The sequence below is a fragment of the Pinus tabuliformis genome, chromosome 7 (assembly GCF_031772625.1).
Source record: "Pinus tabuliformis cultivar Carrire ecotype Pingquan chromosome 7, CPIR1, whole genome shotgun sequence".
Lineage (NCBI taxonomy): Eukaryota > Viridiplantae > Streptophyta > Pinopsida > Pinales > Pinaceae > Pinus > Pinus tabuliformis.
The window spans coordinates 1,676,594,733-1,676,615,153 of record NC_142293.1 but is presented as its reverse complement, the minus strand read 5'-3'; the positions used below and the strand labels follow the sequence as shown (position 1 = coordinate 1,676,615,153).

The 20,421-nt window shown below is 39.5% G+C and overlaps 1 protein-coding gene across 3 annotated transcripts in view; it reads right to left on the bottom strand.

Annotated features, from left to right (window-relative positions):
- Positions 1–20,421, bottom strand: part of LOC149254893 (isoamylase 2, chloroplastic-like) — a 542,818-nt gene that overhangs the window by 341,550 nt on the left and 180,847 nt on the right. For all 3 annotated transcript variants that reach the window (XR_016267196.1, XM_089460267.1, XM_089460266.1), the window contains exons 11-12: positions 220–356; positions 17–86 (exon numbers count right to left, since the gene is read on the bottom strand). Coding sequence is in view for 2 of the 3 variants with exons in the window: in XM_089460267.1 (XP_089316393.1) it covers positions 17–86; positions 220–356 (207 nt within the window). In the remaining variant the exon portion in view is untranslated. The remainder of the gene's footprint in view (positions 1–16; positions 87–219; positions 357–20,421) is intronic.

Below are 20,421 nucleotides of genomic sequence, written 5' to 3'. Positions count from 1 at the left end.
GCCTTAAAGTACTTACTTGTATGGACAAAAGGGACCTTGCCTCCTGTCAAATGCAAAAATCGGCTCCAACAAAATAGCATTTACACCTACAAAGTGATATCAAATAACGTGATAAACTTGTATCATCAATAACACCACTGAATCAAGCATCTGTTAAGCTGAAAAATGCCAATACAAGAATCAAGAAAAATGTCACTCAATCTCCTCAAAGTTGCTTACCAAGGTTCTTTAGATGGTAAATTTTGTCTATCAAACCCAAAAATGTTCCCCTTCTATCAGCCTGCAGCCCACTCGACTTGTCTATGGTAAATCCTTCCACATTTAATCGATAAACAACAAGGCTCTCCAATGGTAGACTGAAAAGCAAGAGTCAGAATTTCAAAAACTATAACCTATTCCATGGAAAATAAAATAGTCTTTAATCATTTTCTTTCAAATTCATTGATTCCTAGATTTTCTCAAAATGAACATTTAAAAGATAATAGTGAATTCTGAGCATAAAAAACTGAAACAAAATATTATCAAAGCCTTCTGAGTGACTAACAAAATGTATGGAAAAGTATAGTAAATGACAAAACACAAAGTAAAGAGAGTCCCAGATACAATTCCATACAATAAAAACAAAAAATTATTGGTAAACAAAAGTATGAAAATTTCCAAAAAACGTTTCTAATATAGAATGGTAGATAAGATGAAGCAAGGGAAAAAGTGTACAACCAATAGCAGTCTATCATCCAATTCATCCTGTGATTTATACTAAAATGACATTAATCATTTTTTTGTAACCCAGAGGAATCGGCAACTGAGTCAGTCGCGTGCTCACATGACACAAGGTCGATTCTAGCCACTACCACTATACCTCTGGGGGCCTACAACCTGTCCTCCTCTCTGTAGACCAGGTCACAGCTGGGGGATTGAACCTTGGATCTCTTAGTTTGTACGATTTCACTTCACTTTGATCACCAATTGAGCTGCCCCTCTGGGACTAAAATGCCCTTAAACATTAAATGGAAGCACTTGAATACAAAAATGGTTAATGTACCTCACAATAGACTATTAAAATTCTAGGGAAATATGCTAATTTCTGAACACTGATAATTACTTGTTACTATATATAGAATCCTTCCAACAATTACTAATTTTTCATCAAGCAACTATACTTGAGAAAATCAAACATACAAGAGTAAGAAAGAAAAGCTCACAGTGCACAATATCAACACAATTATTATCCCGGGAAAACCCACTTGGGGTAAAAACCCAACAAATTCTTTTCTTAGAGAACCAATTCAACAAGAGATATCAAAGTCAAAGATTGTGGTCAAATTAACAAGCATTCACCAACTGCCCAAGCCAACACTCGTCAAACTGAACATAGAAGATGTACCTCTGAAATATTAGCTCCTCTGTCACAGAGATCAATCACAGGTGCGGACCTTTGTCACAATAGCCTACACAGGTTCAGATCTTTGTACAAATGGCATCCACAGAATTTCATCCTTCTAGAGCAGATATAGACCACAGAAATAATCCGTTCAACCAAGAGACTTCTTCACCTTTGCTTTGCATCTAAACTTGATTTGTATGCCCAGAAATATCTTGTTTTATGCTAAGATGAGTTGTGTCTCTGAGGAGGATGAAGAACTCTTATTTAGAGCCTCTTCATGAGGTTAAATGGGTGTCAATGTTGGCTGAGCTGATTTCAGGGAGACGCACGGCTGACTTGAACACTTGGGAGCCAAAAACTAATTTTCAAAAATTTAAATATTTGTTCTTTTCATAAAAAAAAAACTGATTTTCTTTTGAGCATGAAGAACATGCTTTACATGAACAAATACATCAATATATCAATATGAAGACCGAAAATGTTAGGGTCCAACCTTAACCCCCTTATTTATGTAATATGGTCGAGTCATAATTATAGTTAGTTAAAGAGTCAATAAAGCCCATATTAATAACTGTAAGTGGTTGACCCGCATTTAAAGAAAGGGACCACAGTTAGTTGCAAACGGGCCATGGTATTAGATAGATGGTATTAAGAGAACCATGGTACTGACCCATGGTATTGCATGTATGAATCCTATATAAAAGATAGAGACTCCCCATTGAGGAGCGTCATTTCTTATTTTGTAATCGAGCCCTACTCTACTGGAGGTTGCCCCCTTGAAGAGGCAAGTGAACATTGCTTTCATCTCTGAATAATAAAATACATGTTATTTCTCATTTTCTTTTGTGTTTTGGGTTGTGTTTCTTCGTATATTTGGTATTCTGGCATCTTCTCGCAGGTCACGAGCATAACAAGTGGTATCAGAGCGCTTTCCAGGGCCAATGGTATCTCCATTTTTAGCAAAAAAAAAATTGGCTAGAGACGTGTTCCAGCGTCTTTAAACCACGGGATCTGTCGTTGAGCATATAAACCTGCGGATTTGCGGAGGCATGCACGCAGGAAATACAAGAGGTGGTCACGTTTGTTGGACTCCCTTGTAACCCCTGTGGGTACCCCTTCGAGTAGTAGCGCATTAGATAGAACCACGCACGGACTGTCTTCCACGTACCCTCTAGGTATATTGGAAGCCCCCTAGGCTCACCTGAAACCTCGTTGTAGATAAACCGTCGACCGTCTTGCTGCTACAGTACACTGAGCACAACACTCAGGGAGATTACCCGCGCGTACGATAAGGTAGTCGGGTAATACGGCTAAGGGTATGGTTGATCCTCCTTAGTTAGTGTCCTGAAAGATTGGGCCGAGTACTACTGTTGGACCCTTATGTATATTGTGATCTATAGCACCTGACACTCCTTGAGACCATAGTTCCCTCATCTCTCTGAAGATCGCCCATCATCTTCTTTGCCAGATCAGATCTAGCAGTTGGGGTTCTGTCGTCACCACAACAACCAAATCCACCAGTTCAAGGTCTACTGCCACAATACCATTCAGATCTAGCAGCTGGGGTTCTGTCGTTGCCGCAGTCCAACTCACATTCAGCAGTTGGGGGTTTTGCAGGCAGATCTAACCATTTGTGTAGGGAGGCTTGTGGCTTCTATACCTTGGGGCGTTTCTCGCAAGACATTGGGCAGGATTAACTTTTCTGGAAATTGGCTACTGCAGTCTGAGGCCCTCTTGGGACGCTTATAAGAGACTTAGCCCATAAGAATCAGGACGACGAGCTGAGGGAGGTGGTACCATTCACTTGTCAACTTCAATTTTCGAGTGGTCCCAAATTTTTTCACAGTGGCGACAAGTGACCCAAATCTGTGTATGGTAGAAACCAGAGTTCAAGCCGTGACCAATGAGAAGATGGAGACCATTGAAAAACGGTTGGAGGCTTTAACGGCCCAAATCCAAACATTAACAGAGAAAGTCACAAATGGCAAGTCGGGGTTACAATCGGAGGCCTATGCTTTTAATGAAGACCATGAAGGAAAATCTAGCCATCATCTTCACTTCCATGGAAATCACCAACATTCCCACCCTCAACCACCCAAGCTGGACATGTACAAATTTGATGGCTCTAATCTAGCAATATGGCTATCACAAATGGACCAATATTTCACACTGAATCACAAAGTAAATGATGATACTAAGCTACAAGTGGGAGGCCTTTACTTGGACCAAGAAAGATGGCAATGGTGGCAGTGGCATCAAAAATGTTATCCAAGGACAATTACTTGGCAGGTGTTCACAAAATCCATTTGTGACTGCTTTGACCATGAATCTATTTTTTTGGGTCGTCTTACTAAGCTCAAACGAACAAGCATGGTAAACGACTATATTACAGCCTTTGAGACATTAGCCTTCCGCACAGCAGGTCTGGGAGATGAATTCTACTTGGAAAGGTTTATAAGTGGTCTCAAAGACGCCATCCAAGCACACGTTCAGATGCACCACCCAACCACATGGATGGAAGCTTGCACAAAGGCTATCGAAGTGGAACATGCTTTGGCGGCCCAATCGCCTCATCCAAATTTCATAGCCAAGGGACGCCCCACCCAGGCTCAGGGCACTACCCAAACACTTAAGGTTCAAAAGGTGTCCCCCGCAGAAATGGCTGAAAGAAGAAAGCAAGGATTGTGTTACTACTGTGATGACAAATACTCCCCGAGGCATAAATGCAAGGAACCCAAATTCTTTCAAATTGATGCTACTGATCACAGTTCATCTGAGGAAGCCCCACCCTTTGAGGGACCAGAGGAGGAAGATGAGGACAACCAGCAAGACAATGAGCTCCTAGCTACACCAGAAGAACCAGTTATCTCGCTCCATGCTTTGGCAGGCATTTCTTCTCCCCAAACTCTCAAAATCAGAGGTTTTATTAAACATCGCCCTGTAGTAGTATTGATTGATAGTGGCAGCACGCATAACTTTATCCATCAGAGAGTCGCAGAAGCTGTGCATTGTTTTGTCAGAGCAGTCTCTAATTTCCAGGTCCAGATTGCTGATAGGGGAGCAATGAAATGTGAAGGCTGTTGTGAAAATATCAAACTTCAGATGGGAGATTACCACCTAAAGACCCACATGTTTGCCAACAACATGGGTGGTTGTGACATTGTCTTGGGTGTTGAATGGCTTCGCACACTAGGCCCAATTACAATGCATTTCCAGGAGTTATATATGAGCTTTAAGCAGAAGGACCACATGCATACCCTCCGCGGACTCCAAGTAGGTACTCCTATCATCAGCGCGCATCGAATGGAAAAGTTGTTAAAAAAGGCCATCATGGAGTTATCGCCCAATTTAATGCCATCCAAGCCATCGAAACCACTACTCTTCATATTCATCCTGAGATGCAACAAATCTTAAACAGCCACCTGCAGAGTTTTGACAAACCTCATGAGCTTCCACCCTCTAGAGGGGAACATGACCATAGCATCACTTTGGTCCCAGGGGTACAACCACCGAATGTGCGCCCATATAGATACCCTTTCGCCCAAAAGAATGAAATTGAAAAACTCATCAAGGAACTCCTAGAAGCCAGTGTCATTCATCCTAGCATCAGTCCTTATCCATCACCTGTGCTCATGGTGCTCAAGAAAGATGGGGAATGGCGCATGTGTCCAAACTTCAGGGCCCTCAACAAGCTTACGGTCAAAGAAAAATTCCCCATCCCGATTGTTGATGATTTGCTGGATGAACTAAATGGTGCTCAATTCTTTACTAAGCTAGATCTTCGCTCGGGCTATCACCAAATAGACATTCCCAAGACTGCTTTCCGAACTCATGAACGCCATTATGAATTTCTGGTCATGCCATTTGGTCTCTGTAATGCCCCATCCACTTTTCAGAGCCTCATGAATCACCTGCGCAAACGATATCTCAGAAAATGTGTCCTCGTTTTCTTTGATGACATTCTCATCTACAGCCTCACCTGGGAAAAACATCTTCAGCATGTAGACCTGCTCTGGAAGCATAAATTATTTGTCAAATTGTCCAAGTGCTCTTTTGGCATGGAAGAAGTCGAGTATTTGGGCCACATTGTGGGGCGTGAAGGTGTCAGGGTGGATCCCAAAAAGATCCAGGCAATGCAGGATTGGCCCCAACCAAAGACCTTGAAGAGTTTGAGAGGATTCTTGGGTCTCACCGACTACTATCACAAATTTGTCCGCAATTATGGTCGCATTACTAGACCCCTCACTCACCTTCTCAAGAAAAATTCATTCATCTGGACTGATGAAGCACAACAGGCATTTATAGCTCTCAAACAGACCATGTGTTCCACTCCCGTATTGGCACTACCTGACTTCACCAAATCTTTTGTGATTGAATGTGATGCTTCAGGTATGGGTATTGGGGTTGTCTTAATGTAGGAAGGTCGACCCTTGGCCTTCACCAGCCAACAACTAAGTGGGAAACATCTGGGATAATCTACCTATGAGAAGGAGATGATGGCCATCTTACATGCAGTGGATACCTGGCGACCATACTTATCGGCACGGCGTTTCCAAATCCGCATAGACCATCAAAGACTTACATATTTTTTGGAACAATGGCTATCCTCACCATAGCAAAATAAATGGCTAGCCAAAATGCTGGGATATGATTATGAGATAATTTACAAGAAAGGGCATGAAAATGTTGTAGCGGATGCTTTATCACGCCAATTTGAGGAGGACAACACCCTGCTAGCAATCTCTCTTCCCATTCCAGATTGGATTGAAGAAGCCCGCAAGGAATGGTTTTCACATCCTTTGCTCTCCCAACTCATTAATAACTTGCAAGCAAATCCTAATTCCACAGTGGGCCACTCTTGGAAGGATGAGATTCTTCGCTACAAGAATAGAGTAGTGATATCACCAACAGCCACCCTCAAAACGCGCATTTTGGCAGAGTTGCACTCATCTCCCACTGCAGGCCATGCAGGCTTTCAGAAGAGTTATGCTCGCACTCGTTGTTCCTTCTTTTGGATAGGCATGAAAACTAACATTCTTACTTTTGTAGCTGAACGTGATGTGTGTCAGTGCCACAAAGGAGAAACAGTAAAGTCCCCAGGCACTTTACAACCATTGCCCATCCCTGACTTAATCTGGACGGATGTTTCTATGGATTTCATTACTGTTCTTCCGAAGTCAGGCAACAAGTCAGTCATCATGGTGGTTGTGGACGGACTTTCTAAGTATGTTCATTTTTGCGCCCTACCCCACCCTTTTACCCCCACTTTGGTGGCTCAATATTTCATGGACCAGATCTTCAAATTGCATGGCATGCCCACTTCCATTGTGTTTGATCGTGACCCAATCTTCACCAGTAACTTTTGGCAAGAACTTTTCAAGCTACAAGGCACCCAACTCCAACTAAGTACTTCCTATCATCCCCAAACTGATGGTCAAACTGAAGCAGTCAACAAATGTCTGGAGACCTACCTCAGGTGCTTCACTTCAGAAAAGCAACATCAATGGGTACAGTGGTTACCTTTAGCTGAATGGTGGTATAATATTAATTATCATGTCGCCACCAAGATGACTCCATATGAAGCAGTTTATGGTCAACTTCCCCCTTCACCTACTTATATCCCTAGATGCTCTAAGGTGCAAGCAGTGGATCAACTCTTATAGAACCATGCAACCATGCTAGCTCGTCTCAAAGATAATCTCCATCAAGCTCAGAATCGCATGAAGCAACAGGGAGACCAACATCGTTCGGAGTGCACATTTCAAGAAGGGGATCAGGTATTCTTGACGCTGCAACCATACAAGCAAACATCACTCAAAGACAAGGGTCGCTAGAAATTATCTCCAAAATTCTACAGACCTTATCAAATACTTCAGCACATTGGAGAAGTAGCCTACAAGCTAGCCTTGCCACCCACTGCAAAAATCGATCCCGTCTTCCATGTATCATGCCTCAAGAAAGTGGTGGGGAACAATTGCAGAATTCAAACCAGTCTATCTGAATTGGATGAAGAAGGTTCAAACTGGCTCCAGTCGGAACATGTCCTTGACATGTGAGAACGACGTCTGTGCGGCCGCACGATCAAGGAAGTCCTCGTCAAGTGGAAAGACACCTCTCTAGAAGATGCGACCTAGGAACCAGCCACTATTCTTCAGTAGTTTCCGCAGCTTCAGCCTTGAGGACAAGGTTTTTTTTATGGGGGAGGGCATGTTAGGGTCCAACCCTAACCCCCTTATTTATGTAATAGGGTCGAGTCATAATTATAGTTAGTTAAAGAGTCAATAAAACCCATATTAATAATTGTAAGTGGTTGACCCGCATTTAAAGAAAGGGACCACAGTTAGTTGCAAACGGGCCATGGTATTAGATAAATGGTATTAAGAGAACCATGGTACTGACCCATGGTATTGCATGTATGAATCCTATATAAAGGGTAGAGACTCCCCATTGAGGATCGTCATGTCTTATTTTGTAATCGAGCTCTACTCTATTGGAGGTTGACCCCTCGAAGAGGTAAGTGAACATTGCTTTCATCTCTGAATAATAAAATACATGCTGTTATTTCTCATTTTGTTATGTGTTCTGGGTTGTGTTTCTTCCTATCTTTGGTATTCTGGCATCTTCTCGCAGGTCACGAGCATAACAAACAATAGCTACAAAAATTCAATACAGACAACGAAACTTCATCAGATGAGAAAGCCAAATGAAAGAATGCACTAACTAGAAAGTGGAAGAAAGGCATCTAAGGTTAGTTATCTATGAATCATGATAGGGCTAATGACTATCAAAATACAACATAGGAGAAAAAATTTCTCCTAGGGTTAACCTATGCATGGGGGTGGGTAACAATGACCACAAATTTGGGTGAATGACACTAATAAGCACACTAGAATTGATACAATGTGGGAGCACATCTGTGACTCCTATATAAAGCAAGGTTCAAACTTAGGCTTTGAGATTAGCATCAAAAAGAGGTTGAATAATCCCTCACCCAATCAAGATCAATAATGGATTCAAGGTCTACAAGAAGGGGCTAGATATCATGTGCAGAGGTCGTTTTGATTTGATTTGGTGGGGTTGTTCGAAGAGGATTAGATCAAAAAGATTAGGTCAGGGCAAATGAGGGTATGATTGCAGACATCTGATGGAGTAAGGTAGGTAGCCACTCAAACACTTTAAGGTTATGAAGTGAGATGGATAAGACTGGTGAGGTGCTAGAAAGAGCAAGACAAGCATGTATTCTTTCTAAACTGAAGAAACTGGACAAATTATGAAGATTTCCCCAAAACAGAGCATATAATATGTAGTTTGCTCATCAACTTGAAAATCAACATATCATAGAAATGAAGTGAAACATGGGAGTACAAAACATTCAAACATATGCAACATAAGAAGAAACTAAGTCAAAATTCCATACCACAGGTATTCCATCAAAATAGTTGCAACTCATTCATTAAATTCTGCCAAATATTGATTACACTAGTGTCTCTGATCAATAGCCAAACATCCAACTGATTCCAACCTTTGTCTATGGTGAAGAAAGGGACTAAATAGACATGAAAACCACTTCCCCTCATCCTCAAGGGTCAAATCCATGAGGTGAGGAAGATATTACACAAAAATCTGAAGAGATAGCTAACTTGTAGGATGGTCCAAGTGACTCATTCCTATCTTAAATGATCTGATTCATTACACCTCATTTGCTTGATTTACCTAATGCATTTACCCTAGGTAATAGTAAAAACATGATAATTACAATTTAAATCTAATTTGATCATTTACATATGTAAAATCATCATTTGCCAAGGTGAAAATCAAAACAGGAGAGAAACTCAGAAAATTGGAGAAGACAGTGAAACGCACCCTCTCTTTGTCAAACGCGCCCTCCAAGTTCAGGGCTGCTTTTGGGTGCCTTCCCGGTGTCCAAATTTGCTCCAAGATGGCTTGTTGGAAAGCCCTTCAAGTCTACTTTCTAGACATGTCTTCAGTTTTCAATTTGGAGCTCATTTGCCTTGTCAAAAACTCAATCTCCCAAGACTGGTAAACACACAGCGCCCAAGCTAGAAATGAGGCAGAAAGGTGGTTTTTTGGTGGTTTTTGACCTTTTTGACTGACCTGTTTGTCTCCAAATGCCTAGCAAATGCACAGGGTGCATGTCCTCATCACTCTGAATCCAATGATGTTGACCTTTTTCTCATTAGATGCCCCAAAAAAGAGCGCAGCACCCTAGGTGTTGCGCGTTTGACAAGCAACTGGTCAAACGCGCCCTCTCTATGTCAAACGCGCCCTCCATCTTGTAGGTTGATTTTGACTACCTTCCCGAAGTCCAAATTGAGCCCAGGATAGCTCATTGGAAATCTTATCCAGTCTAGTTCCCAAACACGCCCTCCATATTGCAGGCTGATTTTGACTGCCTTCCCGAAGTCCAAATTGAGCCCAGGATAGCTCATTGGAAAGCTTATCTAGTCTAGTTTCCAAATCTGCCTTTAGTTTTCAAAATGGACTTGATTTGACCCTCCAAAAGTTCATTCTCCCAAGACTAGTCAAAAAGTGCAGAATGAGGGTGCAAAAATGAAGTGTGATCTTGCAAGAAACTTTTGGAGGTCTTCCTCAACTCCAAATTGAGCTCATGATAGCTCATTGGAAAGCTCTTTCTGTCTAGTTATCATTTGACTCATCAAGAAAGTCATTTGGACACTCCAGCTAAGAAAAACAATGATTTTTCCAAGGTCACTCCAGAAGTGCAGCAACTCTCTTGTAGCAACTGTATTTTTGAAATTTCTCCAAAACCATGACACTTGTGTAAAAACGGAAGGAGGTTTTTCATCCTTGGACTATTATGGACAAAAACCTCTCTCACTTTTGTAAAATTCATCTCTGTTTGGTTGGAAACATACTTGGAAGCAAAACTGGCCCTATGTGTGGCAAATGATTTGTCCCTTGGAATGACTTCTTGAAAAATGATGGAGGCATGATGTTTATGAGTTGGAATGGCCTCATACTTGTTGAAATGACCTCCCTTAGGCCTCCTCTACTCAGATGTCTCTAATTCCATAGCCAACCCTAGCTCAGTGGGAGAGGAAATTAGGGTTTAGTGCTTGTGGAAAATGATGATTTGGACACCCTTGGGAAAAGACAACTCCCTTTGGCATTCACTTAACTTTTTGAAACATTACCCTTTCACTTGACTATTTCCTTTGACAAATTGATCTTTTGATGGTCTTTGAGAACTCTTTGAATTTGACTTTTCTTTAATGAAGTTGGCATATAGAGATTGAGTTGGCAGCTTAGGAACAGTACATATTACATATAGTGAACATAAAAGTACATGATGAATAAGCATTTCTCTTTACAAATCATCTTCACATGGTGAAGAGATGTTATTTGATCACTCTTTACTTGTCGGTCTTATGCAATGGAATGGAGCTTTATTGGAACCTTGGAAACCCTAATGACCTAATGAAACCTTGAAAAACCCTAAAAGACCTAATGAGACCTTGAAGAACTGAATTTCAAGATGACATTCAAGATGACATGACTGAAATGATGGCATGATGTCATTAAATTTATGGACAATGGATACTCAGCAAGGTTGAAATGAGCCAGCAAGGGGTAAATTTCTAAAAGGAGTAAAGGAAACCCTAATTCAACCTTCAGTGACCAAATTTTTGCATGACAACCTAGTGGAATGACAAAAAATTCAGAATGGGACCCTAATATGATATGAAAAGAGGATTTTTTATCACTGATGGCAGTATGCAAATACTGACACTAACACATCTTTCTACATGGTTTTTGGGGAAGACATCTACAGTTCTTCCTTTGGTAGTCCTGCACAAGCCCATCCAGTTATTTGTTCAAAAATAAAGAAATGAACACTTAAATCAAAATTACCTTTGTAATGGTCTTTCACCATGACATCTTCCTGTGTGCATCAGCATCCTGCATACATGTTGACATATCTCCCAAAGATATCCATTGTCATACATTTTGACATATCTCCCAAAGATATCCATTGTCAAGGGTCTTCATCTTTTTCAGACTTCCATTAGAGTCTTCATATCTTTCCAGGAAATTTCCTAGTCAAAACTTCTTGGTCTTTCGGATGTTGATTGCCTTTACCATGGTTTCATATCTCACGATTCCTCAATTGTAGTCATAGTTTTAAAAACTGGAACCGATGATCGGGCCGGTCCACCTAATAAACTGAGTTTCAAACCAGGACTGATCAAGTCTAAATGAATCGGTTTTTTAAAAAATACACTAAATAATTAATTTTTAATGAAAAAAAGTATTTTTAAGATTTAAAACCATGATTCCAAACCAATAGACACAAAATATGCAAAGTTTGCTCATATATATACCATGTAAAGGTGAATTTATCAAAATGGCACCAAGTGCAATACATATCAGCAACAAAATATATAATCAATGAGGCTCTAAATGGCCTCCAAAGTGCAAAAAAAAAAGCCTAGAAACTATGGGGCCACTGACCTACTACAAGTCTACATATATGATAATAATGATCAACATTATCACTTGAAACTTCTCATGAGTCATCATGATCAAACTTAGTTGGTTGAGTCTCGACTCCCAAACTTTGCAACTGCTTGAGTCACAAACTTCTTTATTGGTTCAATGACTTGAGTCTGAAACTTCTAATGGTATTCTTCCCTAATATGCCCTATTACTTCATTCGGTGTTCCACATGCCTTTACATGGCCTCCTATCCCAGCCAAGTGTTGCTTGAACCTGTTAATACCCCCTCCTTCAATAGATTTTTGGCAATATCTGCAGATCATTTTGCCATTAATCATATCACACTGAGCCCATGCAATATCCTTGGCTTTTGGAGGCATGATGACTACTACTTAGCTCAAACTCTCTGTTGTTCCACTACTCCAGCAAAAACTCAACACTCTCCAAGCTCCCAATCAAACTCAAAAAAACTCCAAATGAGATGTGTGAGGCAAATGAGGGGGGTGAGCTCCTTTTAAAGGCTTGGAGAAGGTGTTTTTGGAGGGAAACAACCCTTATTTTCCCTCCAAAACACTCTAGAAGCTTCCTAAATTGCGTTGCTCGGGTACTCCGTGGCCTTAACAGCTAACTAGCCAGTTTAGGATGGAACCGACTAGATTGACCATGAACCAGTCGCTAGCATCGATTTTTGTGGTTTCTGGGCGAAGTGAGGGGTCGAACCCAGTTTTTCTGCCGATTTGACCCAGTCGGTTTGATCAGTTACTTGTTCAAACCGGTCGGTTTTTAAAACACTGATTGAAGTTAGCCATCTCATACTTCATAAGAGGACATATTATGTTGATTCCATCTAGTGTGACCCCATGCCTTCCGGCAGCCTTTCATAGGAGGAGATTCCTTTCCTTTGATCATGCTTCTCAAGATCAAACAGTGATCCATGTTACCTGCAACCATACAACATGACTTTATAAAATCAAATATAAATATACATACCTCATTTACCTTTAGGTCATCTAGGCTTCTTTCAACAGCTTCCTTGATTGAAAATATCTTCAAACCCTTGATCTACTTCATCTCTTATGTCATCATACCATCATCCCATGAATTCCACAAGTTGATGAAACATTTGGTTCCACTCTAGATCAGTGAATCCTCCGATGAGGATTCCATCAGAGAATCTTGAGGATCTTGCATATCCCTATTTAGTAAATGTTTCCTTTTGATTTGATGTATGATGAGACTTGTCCTGGATGACTTCTTCCCTTTATTAATGATGTTCTCAAGAGCTATATCCTTCATAGTTGACTATCAGATATCCTTCATGTTTCCTATGGTGATGTTACGAGCTCTTACTTCTAATGTTTTTCCTCTTTCTTGGACTTCCTTCTTTCATCTTTCTCCACTTCTTCGTGAAATGGGCTTCTTCTCTATCTCTATTGTTATTTCCCTTCTTGAATTTAAGACAATCTTTCCTGTAATGCTCATAGCATTGAATCTTAGCTATGTGCCTCTTTCCTTTCGACAAAATGTTTGAATCCTTTCATTTGATCCTTCAAAACTTTTGCCCTCAACCTGTCTTCTGCATACAAACCATAAGTTGTTGGATGGGATAGCCTTCTTATCCTCATAGACATTGTTACTTTGTGCATTTAGAACAATGAGGATTATCTCTCCCAGATCTTGCAATTGAGATCTTATGAAGATAACCCTTTATTCTTTGATACCTTCAGTTTGTGTAGATCAGATCTAAGTAATGTGACCTTATTTATCGCATCTTCGAAGAATAGCTCTCCCATCTTATCATATATATCTCGTTGATGTCTCCAATACTGCTATATGAGGGGACCTTTCATAAGAATCCCTTTCCATGTATTGGGAGGAAACCTTTCCATTGATATGTTTAATGAATTCACTTTCTCCGAGGACTATTTCTATCCTCCTTTTTCCATGCAAGGAATTTCGATGACCCAACTAGTTTATAGATCTCCTTGCAAAACGCAGTCATTTTACCAAATTTGATTATAGAATGAAAGATACTTACTTGACTAGTGAAGATGAAATCTTCACCTTGATCACTTTGATGGTCGTTGAAGAAGACGTATCAGTGCCCTTCTTGGATGATCTTCTTCCAATTGAAAAGCCCTTCTTCAATAAAGGAGATTACTCCTTTTTATGATGTCAACGCCTTTTAGATCTAGCTTCCTTTGTTGATGGTGATTCATGAGGATGATTTGATGCTTCCTCGGATGATCTTCTTCAAGGATGAGGAGGGGATCTTTGCTGCAATGATAGGGAGCTTGCCTTATAGCTTTTGAAGATGATAATGCCTCCTTGCCTTCGAGACACTTCAACTTCTTCGATGTTGAATGAGTGTAAATCAGAGGTGCTTCTAGAATCTCCAAGATGATGTGATTTTAGTCCTAGAAATGCCTCTCTTGGATGTCTATACTTGGGTTGCCTTGCTTTGTAGATCTCTTCATCTTGATGAGGGTCTTTGTGGTCTTTTGCTAAGGATTATAAGATCCAACACTCTTGTTGGCGTAGACTTTTAGTTGCCTTGATTTGTTGATCTATTTGCCTTGATGATCCCAAGACTTCTTAAGTAGACTTCCTTCTTTGATCTAGGGTTTGACTCTTCAATGTAGATCCTTCACTTTGCTTTGATGCCTTCTTGAAACTCGATCCTTGAGTGTCTCTTTGATTTGCATGCCCTTTATTTGACTTTGACACCTTAGCTCTCAAACCATGTTGAAAAATCCAGGGCATTAGAATTAGGTGATTTCTCTTTTATTAGTGATTGCTTGTGAATGATTTTTACTACTTTAGATTAGGATCTTCTTCTTGTTAGATTATTAGTATTCTTCTTCATCAAACAATGACCAATGCATGAACATAAATAGACAAGAGACACGGCATGTAGGCTATGAGCTAGGGCCAAAACCTCTCACTCTTTAAGAGGAAAACCCGCACAAATTCTTTTTATAGAGATTCCAATCAACGAATACCAAGACCATGACCCTTGACCTATTAGTCACTCCAAGACCAAGACACAAGCTCTCAAGACAGTCAGCCTTCTTCTTAACTCTTTTTCCATCTCGACCTTCTTCGATACATAGCACACAAACTGAGATCATCTCTATCATAGCAATGAACTGTCATGTCACTGTCTCCATACAAACAAACTTTGGAGATACATCTAACTTGTCTCTTATTATGTGGTATGAATTCTGGGAGAGATCCGAACTTCATATTTTACTGTTATCACCCTTAAAATATATCCTTGTTGCCTTCATCATCCGAATTCATTTCAGTATTGGAGATCCGAACTTCTGTTTAGCCCATCCGAGAACTTCACAGAGACATGTCTTTGTTGTCCCTAGACAGATCCTCGCTTTCCCTTAGATGTCTCTTCAAACTCTGTCTGAACTTACCTCCTTTCTGTGGGGTATACGAATTTATTACTACCTCCAAGAATCTCAGAAATCCGAACTTCTTTTTTGCAAAATCTCAGAGATATGTGAAGTTTGAACTGTGGAATAGGACGAGGTGAGTATATATAGTAGTTTGTCCGCATATATAAGCCGACTTGAACTAATGAATAGGTGTGTCTCCATAATGAGGAGCCAACATGAGTTTCTTATGCATCTTGAGGCTGACATCAAGTGGAGGATTAGTGTTTGTCGTTGGAGGGCTTTCTAGACATTTTATAGACTCATATACATTGTTATTTTCCCAAGAAGGGTTCTTCATACATGACATTGTCTCTTTGACTCTAATGACAAATCCTAAGGCTCTCAATGGGAGCCATATAAATAAAATCTCTTGCTCATGAAACCCATGGAGCAAGGTATTACAAAAATAGTTTTATTCTCTTCATTTCATCATTTACAAAGATCATAATTACATGTCGTTATGAAGACCGAACTGTTGGAATTTCTAATTCTTACCTATTAGTAATTATTCCTGTACTATCTGGTTTATTTCTTCCTACTTGTTTAATTACTTAACAAGTTATTTACCATGTAAATACTGAAAATAAACACAAGTATAGTATCAACATCTACAGATCATCAACTTAAAGAAAACAAGCACACAAGTGACACTGTTATTTTTGAACCAATGTCCCCGAAAAAATCCAATGCGGGAAAACCGGTGCAGCTATTCAGAGGGTTTTATTATTATGCAGTTTTCAAAATACAACTAGGGTGCCAGAAATGGCTCACCCAACAGAGAATGCCCTCAGCAGTAGTACCTCTCCTCGAAGACAGATATTTCAGTTGATTAATCATCGGATGAACAATCCCACAGCAACAAGTACAGCTCCCACTGCTCTGCGTCACCCTACCCGTCTCACCAGCACCTAGTTTGTCCCACGAAATCCTTCCAGCGCTGCCTCTTGGCCCTGCATCAGCTCTGCTAGCCTCTACAACATCTTCTGGAGCTTTTGCATCAGCCCCTAGACCCTCTGTGTCTCACACGCTAGCCTCTCCTAGCTCTGCACAGCTCCTCGCTGCCTCTGTGTAGCACCCAGCTGCCTCTGTGTCAACATCTCCGGGCTCTGCGCTGTCTTTCTAGTACCAACTCTGCCTTTCTACTATCTATTCACTACCCCTCGTTGTTGATCACTGATTCTATCTCTCTTAGCAAACCCCGCTCTAGATAATAGAACGATTGATCACTCTAGTGTTTCTCCAATTGACCCTCAAGCCTCCTCTTATACTTTTTTTGTTCGGTCTTCAACGGCCGAGATTACATCTCTAATCAACAGTTAAGACTAGATTTGGCTTGATGCATGTCATATAGAACCTTCTCACCCAGGTTTATATTAATACCCATTAATATTTTTATTTTCCTAGGTTTAGACTTAGGAACCCATTAAAAATATTAATTATTTTAATATCTCTCTAATCAAGTGGAATTTACCCAAACCATTTCTGGGCCTTGGAGATCTCATGTGTTTTAGCCTCTCCACCAATTTCATGGCTAGAGCACATCCGATGCTACCCCAAATCAACACGAACCTAGTTACATTTTACAATAGCTTGGAGTGTAATTTTTTGTGTCCTTTGTCTCTTTGTGATCTTCATGTTTTGTACATTTTTGGTAATTGCTTGATGAAGAAAATATAAACTTAATAAGAAGCCAACAAACATTCACGAGTAATTATCAAGTTAAGAGAAATCAATCCTAATTCACTAACATCTTGGTTTCTCAACATGGTATCAGAGTTAAGGTGAAGGAAAGGCAGTTTGAAGATCACATTTTGTTGGCTTATTTGAAGATATCATTGTACCAATTACATCTCTTTCTATCAAGGCAAAAGAAGATTACTTCAAGTAGCAGCCATCACTTTTGAAGATCATTATAGCAGCTATCTCTCTCTTGACATTATTGAAAGCTTTTTGGATCTCTCTCACTCATCAACACTCAACATCATCAGCACTCTTAAAGACACCCATACAGCAGTTATCACCCTCTCAATACACACAAGGATCTCTACTATTAACATTGATGAAGATTATGGCAAGTACCAGAATTCTGGAAGAAAGTATATTCAAGAAGCAACCAAAAGCTTACTCAAGCAAGGAGTCTATTTTCTCTCTCTCAGGTATAATTCATCTTGTCCAAGGTCTGTGGCATACATCTGAGTTCAGTACCAACACTTGATAAAGTCTGTAACATGGTTCCAAATTTGTGATCTTGTTCTAAGTTTAAGATATTGATCCAAAGTCTGTAGCATACATTCAAGGAAGTCCGAAACTTACATTTGTTTATGATCCAATTTGCTATCATCATTCTTTGTTTGAAGTCCGAGCTAAAGAAAAAGGTATGTTTAGTCATGTTTCTTAAGATATGGTAAGAAGATCAGTTTTCCTTGCAAGAACTATGTGAAGAAGCATCTATTCACCTATAAGACAACTATAATTGGAACATCAATGAAGAAGCCAGAGAAAAGGAAAGTAAATTCTGGGCATCTGAATCCATCCAAATGTGTGATGACAATTTTGACCAGTCCGAACATGTGGTAGCATTTGTGATTAATCCGAATCTGTGGTGGCTTGATACAAATCTGTGAACAATGAATCATATATCTTATCTCCTGTGCATAACCAAAATTCTGTGGTTTGAATTCTGTGGGGATAATTGTGAGGAACAAACCAACCTGTGAAAGTACTACAAGAAATCGTAATTGTTTACAAGAGATTCACAACTGTGCTAGAAGGCCAGGACATTGAGAACTAAAGTCTGCATTCTGTACAAAGGTCTATGATAATTGATAGAAGATCAAAACTATGTGATTTTATGTGATTACTTTCAGAACTATTTTGAATACTTGGTGAAGCTGAAGCAAGTTTTTTATCCTTCTGGAACCTTGTGAAGAAAAACCATAATATAGTACACTTGCATTAGAACACATCAACACACTCTCATCTGATCCAAGAAGACAAGGCTATTCGCTCAAGGAGATTTGGGAAGATGATCTGAAGTAAAGGTCTGAGACATAAAGGTGCTAAAGTATATTCTCTATGGAATCCCTGCAAATTTGAAGTAATTCTGGAACATAGGGACTATGATCAAAGAAATCCGAAGTTTGTACTATATCATGCCTCATGACTGTTCGAATTGGCATTCAAATCTATAATCAACCTGAGCATCTCTGTGATAAATCAGTAGAAAGCATCCGAATTTTATGAAAGTTTGAGCAAGATAAGAGATTATTGCAGAAGACCATGTATGACATTCAAATTCGTAACTAGACTGAGCATGGAAAGTATCTTCTTAAAGGCATCGCTGATGACACCAAATAACACTTATCCAAGATCCGAACACCTACACATCACAGGTATCTGAACTTTCTGTGGAGGCAACCGAATTTCCTACTGCAGAAGACATTCGAGCCTTCTATGGCACTATGGTGACACTGAATATTAGACCTTTTGGGACAAAGTCTCCTTAAAAGGACAATGCTCATATTGTCAAATCTAAAGAAGAAACAAAATTCTGTGCAAGGAATGTGACAAGGAATTTGAATCTATATGAAACATATCTCTGTGACATCAGTATATGAAGCAGATACCAAGACTTCCTCCTATACATAGAAGGACTATTTGACAAAGCTGACCTAACTGATACACTAAAGTCTGCTAGATATGAAGTATGATACATGTCAACTGAAAAATCAAATCTTAGCAAGAAGGATAAGGTAAGGTCAAAGAGGTATGTATAATTCTCTTTCATTTCAAAGTTGTCTTGCAAAGTATTTTGCATATAATGCTAAGTTTTCTAGATCATGGTGAACTCACATGAGGAAAAGGTTAATGATCTTATGCTCTTTTGAAAGTTAGTATCATATTATGAAAAGATCTATGTAAATATGTTAGAATTCGTTGATATAGCATCTGAAGTCTTTCCCTGCATATAAGGACTAGGCTTTTATATGAGATCTCATGTATAGAAAGAAAGCATTTAAATAGCATCTCTAGGGTTTTGTAACTAACTCTCTAGCATGTTTGTAGAATTTGCAATTTTTGAATAGCGGTTCTTGAAGTCTTTGGCATCTAGGGTTTGTAAACCCTAGCAAAGTTTGGACTAAGAAGAACCCTACAAACGAAAACCCTCTCTAATCATTTCCATTGTAAAAAGTGGATCTAACCAGTGTTGCACACATCGCGATTTAATCGCGATAAAATCGGAAAATCGCGATTTTTTCAAAATGCCGATTCAAATCGCGATTTTTATCCAAAAAATCGGCGGAAATTTTTTTTAACGATTTTTATCGAAAAAATCGCGATTTTTTTTCGAAAAAAATCGCGATTTTTAAGGAAAAAATCGCGGGAGGCGCGGGCAGCGGGGGTTTTATATGTAAAATCGATTTTTTGTTTATTCATTCAGCAGTCCGCCGCGGAGGAGAAGGAGGAGAAGGAGAAGAAGGGAGGGAGAGGGTTGCCGTCGCTTGTGGGAGCCGATTTTAGGAGGAATCCAAGCCAAGATCGCGAATTTGTCCATAAACCAGGTATGTAGATTAATTTTTTTTTGTTTTGGTTCTCTAAAAACTTTGTTTTTCATTGTTTTTAAAGAATTTTTAGAAATTTTTCATTGATTTGGGATGGGTTATTTGTTATGACTATGAGAACCAATTTTTGATTTTTATTTTCTCATTTTCTTTAAACATTGTTTATTTTTTTTTATTTTTCATTGTTTTTTGGGTTTAGAAATTCAAATTGGGATTTTGGAAATAATTAGCTTGTAATTTTGCAAATGCTAAATTGTAATTTGTATTTACTATTTACTATTATCATTTATGTAATCCTAAATTCCTATTTCCTAATCCTTATTTTTCCATAGGTTTGCAAATTCAAAATTCAAAAACAAACATGCCAAGGAAATTGGATCCTTTCTGGGAATATGGTGACCCTAAAACTCCGAATGATAGACAAAACTTGATTTGCAAGTTGTGTGGAAAGGAAATATTCGGGGGGGTGTACAGGTTGAAGTTCCACCTTGCACAAATCCCTGGACGTGATGTGGGGCCCTGTCTAAAGACAAATGCTGAAATTATC